The 3,388-nt window shown below is 33.9% G+C and overlaps 1 protein-coding gene across 1 annotated transcript; it reads right to left on the bottom strand.

The window, feature by feature from the left end:
• Nucleotides 1-898: 898 nt before the first annotated feature.
• LOC148949451 (mechanosensitive cation channel Tmem63-like) lies at nt 899-1,864 on the bottom strand. The gene has a single exon (XM_089092703.1). The coding sequence runs from the start codon at nt 1,862-1,864 to the stop codon at nt 899-901; it is 966 nt and encodes a 321-aa protein (XP_088948829.1).
• Between the last annotated feature and the right edge of the window lie 1,524 nt (nt 1,865-3,388).

Raw genomic sequence — 3,388 nt, 5'->3', positions numbered from 1 at the left:
AATATACATATGCAGATATTTATTCCGTAAAATCTTAATTAATTTTGCATTTTTTCAATTTACAAAAGTAAGAATATTTCAAAGAATTGTTTTAAGTAAAGCTCCAATGACGCAGTAGGTTTTAGGCTTCTGCAGTGAGACGATACCCAAACTCTTGTTTGTAGTTATTTTTATTCGATTCAAACTTGATTTACAATTTGTTTTAAGGTTCGTTTTAAGTTTCATTTATACTTTAATAGCAAAATATTTGTTTTCGTTTTAAGCTAGATTTTCATATTCAATCTAAGCATTACTCTCTTTAAGATCTGTTTGTTCATTTATGTTATCGATTGTTGTATGTTTTTTGCCATGATTGTTTGTTTAGTTTCTCTTCACTTTAGGTTTTAGTTATTCTTGAATAGCAATTTCGTGTCGTGTTTTTCTTGAATTTATACAGGTTATTTTTTCTCCATATATTAAGTTTAAAATTTCCTTTACTTTTGTTTGAAAAACTTATTTTTCGGAAAGTTTTTTTTAATTAATAACATACAAAAAGGCCAATGTCTGTAACAAATTAAAATGCTAGCAACTTTTACGTATAAAAATGCTAACAACTATAACACATAGCAATGCAAACAGCTATAACACACAACAATGCTACAACAATACAACTGTAGCACAGAGAAATACTAGCAACTATAAAACAATAGCAACTATAAATTCTAGAACAGAATATATTCCTTGCTTTCAAAATTCTACATAACATAAGATAATAGCAACTATAAGAAATAAAATACTAATAATTATAACACATAAAAATACTAACACCTATAACACATAAAAATGATCAAAACTATTTTTGAATTAAACCCATAGGCCATCTCTGCATGGTTTTGGGTTTGACTTCTTCAGTTTCTGTCTAGTCACTTAGACGAGACTTAATTGATTCAAGACTGTAATAATAGCTACCACAATCTGAGCTTTTGGACACATTATCTCCGTCTGATAAGACGCTTTGACAATCTTCAAGATCATAATCGGACACAAAGGAACAACTCGACTCATCGATAACAGAAGAAGCTCCATTGGTGTTAGTAATTCCTTCAGTTTCATCAGATTGGTTGACATTCTCTGGTTTTGCCAATACTATTTGTGGTTCTTCTAAACTCTGATTTCTTGAATCAGTGTAGAAAATTGGTCCAAATTTCTTGAATATTTTGGAGAAAAATACTAAGCACAAATAAAGTGTTGTAAGCACTAAACCAACAAGTGAAAACTGAGTGACACCATTCATTCCTTGTCGTGAAAATGACAATGAAAAGAAGCTAAGTTGAATCAACACTAATGTGGCTATCATCATGTAGATGGCAACGTAATGAACTTTCTTTGTGACTCGAGATTCAGGATATACATGGTAAACATTGTATTTATCAACATAGTATTTTAGTACGATGAAAACGAAACCTGGTATCGTGATAAATGGGGAGGAAAGGCCGTAAAAGATAATGATGCAGAATTTCAACAAAATCCAAGCGTACTGAGTCCCGTAATCAAATTCAAACCCAATTATATATTTAAATACCTCCGAATGCTCAGCTTTTGATTTTGCATAAGCTAAACACCAGATGTAATAAATCCATGTACCAATTCTAAATAAATCCATTACAGTTCCAATGAGAGAAGCAGTAACAATGTAATTGACAAAGAAGGCGCTGTTGTCTGACAAGAAAACACAATTTTTCCATCTTTGGAGAAAATCCGTAGTTTTGTGGAGTGTGTCACCGAATTGAAGTGTGTTGCCGAACACCAACGCATTTATACTTAATAGTCCAAGTGATGGTAGAAGAAGAACCATGAAAAGAAGCCAAACAAACGTCTTGATCATCAAAGCTATGTGTGCTTCTGAGCGGGTCCAATGATTTAAAAATTTGTCCGATAACAATATCAGCGAAGGCAGCAATGCAGCAGCTCCCAGCGAGAAAAGGCTACGGAGGGACTCAGAGAGGATGGGGTCTACCTTTGCTAGCTCATTTTTCAGGTGGTCCGTCCATTTATACCCGAGGTATCTAACAACCAAGGGGGGAGTGGAAATGAACATAAAAATAAAAAAAAGAATAATGTGAACTACCATATGACGAAGACGCCGGTTTGTCGAACTCACTCTAATATTTTCCCAGTAAATATTTCTATTAGAAAGAGGGGCGAAACGGACTTTCCAGTTGTCTGAGTTTAACACTATTGATTTACTTTATTTTCTTGGTTCTGTTTTTGATTTTCTATCACAAAGTTTTCCAAATGTATAATCATACTCAACATTTTTCGCATCTCCCAAACGTTCAAGTGTAACAGAAAACATCCCTAGTGAATTATTTTTAGCTCTCTCTATTTATTTTTTAAGACTTTCTGTGATATCCGCGGATTTATTTGCTTAATGGGTAAGAGCATAAACCTTTGTAGATATATTAAAATAATCGACGATAGACCACAAATAGCCAAATTTGTGGGGCCATAGCTTCATTCGCTCTTTCGTTTGAGTATTATGCTCCTGTACATTTTGAATAGCTTTTTCAACTCGCTTTATTTTCGATTTTAGCTCATAGACTTTTACTTTATTACGTGGTGCTTTAATATGTACAGAAATCTCGGGATAAGCCTCTCTAAAGTGCTGCTGTAATGCTTCTTCATTACATTCATCCACTGGTATATTCGTCACCATTAACTTATTAGCTACTTGCTCTTCCGATTTCCGTAACTTTATATGATTCGAAAGCTTTCGTATTAAAAAAAGGCCAATCGCCGAGAAAATAATAGATAAACCTATTTGTGCACCAATATATTTGTCTTCAATGTTGCTAATTGTCGTCACCGCAAACGGATTTTTAGCTCTGTCATGCCTTTCACCCGAGGAGTTCAGGGGTAATATGACAAGCATACTTATAGCCATATAATAAAACAAATATAGAATCAACATTTTTTTGAATCTGAGATAGTTAATAGCGTCTTCGCCACAACGAGACAATATTTCATTTTCGCTGAGTTTGATAGTAGACCCAATCCAAGAAAAGGATCTGAGCAGCCAGGCAAACCATGTATCTTCCAAGTTACTACTCTCTGAGGGTTTCATACCTTCAGTGTTTGATGCCGTGCTTAGAGTATTTTTCAAGACACACGTATCAGTTTCGTTTTCTGTTTTTCTTTTGTCAGCACATATATAGAAAGATTTGTATATGTTTCTCAACCAGCAAAATAGAAGAATTAAAGCAGTCCACGTTATAAAATTTATAATTGTATTTTCTGGGATTCCCTGGTATCCCCGATCAAATAGGGTCAGTGCACGATTGCTTACCAATACTCCACATGAATAATCACTGATCACTTCACTATTAAAGGTATGACCAAGTGCTTGTGA

The sequence above is a fragment of the Artemia sp. Qi Xiang Cuo genome, chromosome 8 (genome assembly GCF_049724085.1).
Source record: "Artemia sp. Qi Xiang Cuo chromosome 8, ASM4972408v1, whole genome shotgun sequence".
NCBI classification, from domain to species: Eukaryota; Metazoa; Arthropoda; class Branchiopoda; order Anostraca; family Artemiidae; genus Artemia; species Artemia sp. Qi Xiang Cuo.
Note: the sequence above shows the minus strand (reverse complement) of the source record. Positions and strands in the feature narration are given on the sequence as shown.

Coding starts and splice junctions, on each gene's coding strand:
- LOC148949451 (XM_089092703.1), bottom strand. CDS start 1,864: ATGATCAAGACGTTTGTTTGGCTTCTTTTCATGGTTCTTCTTCTACCA.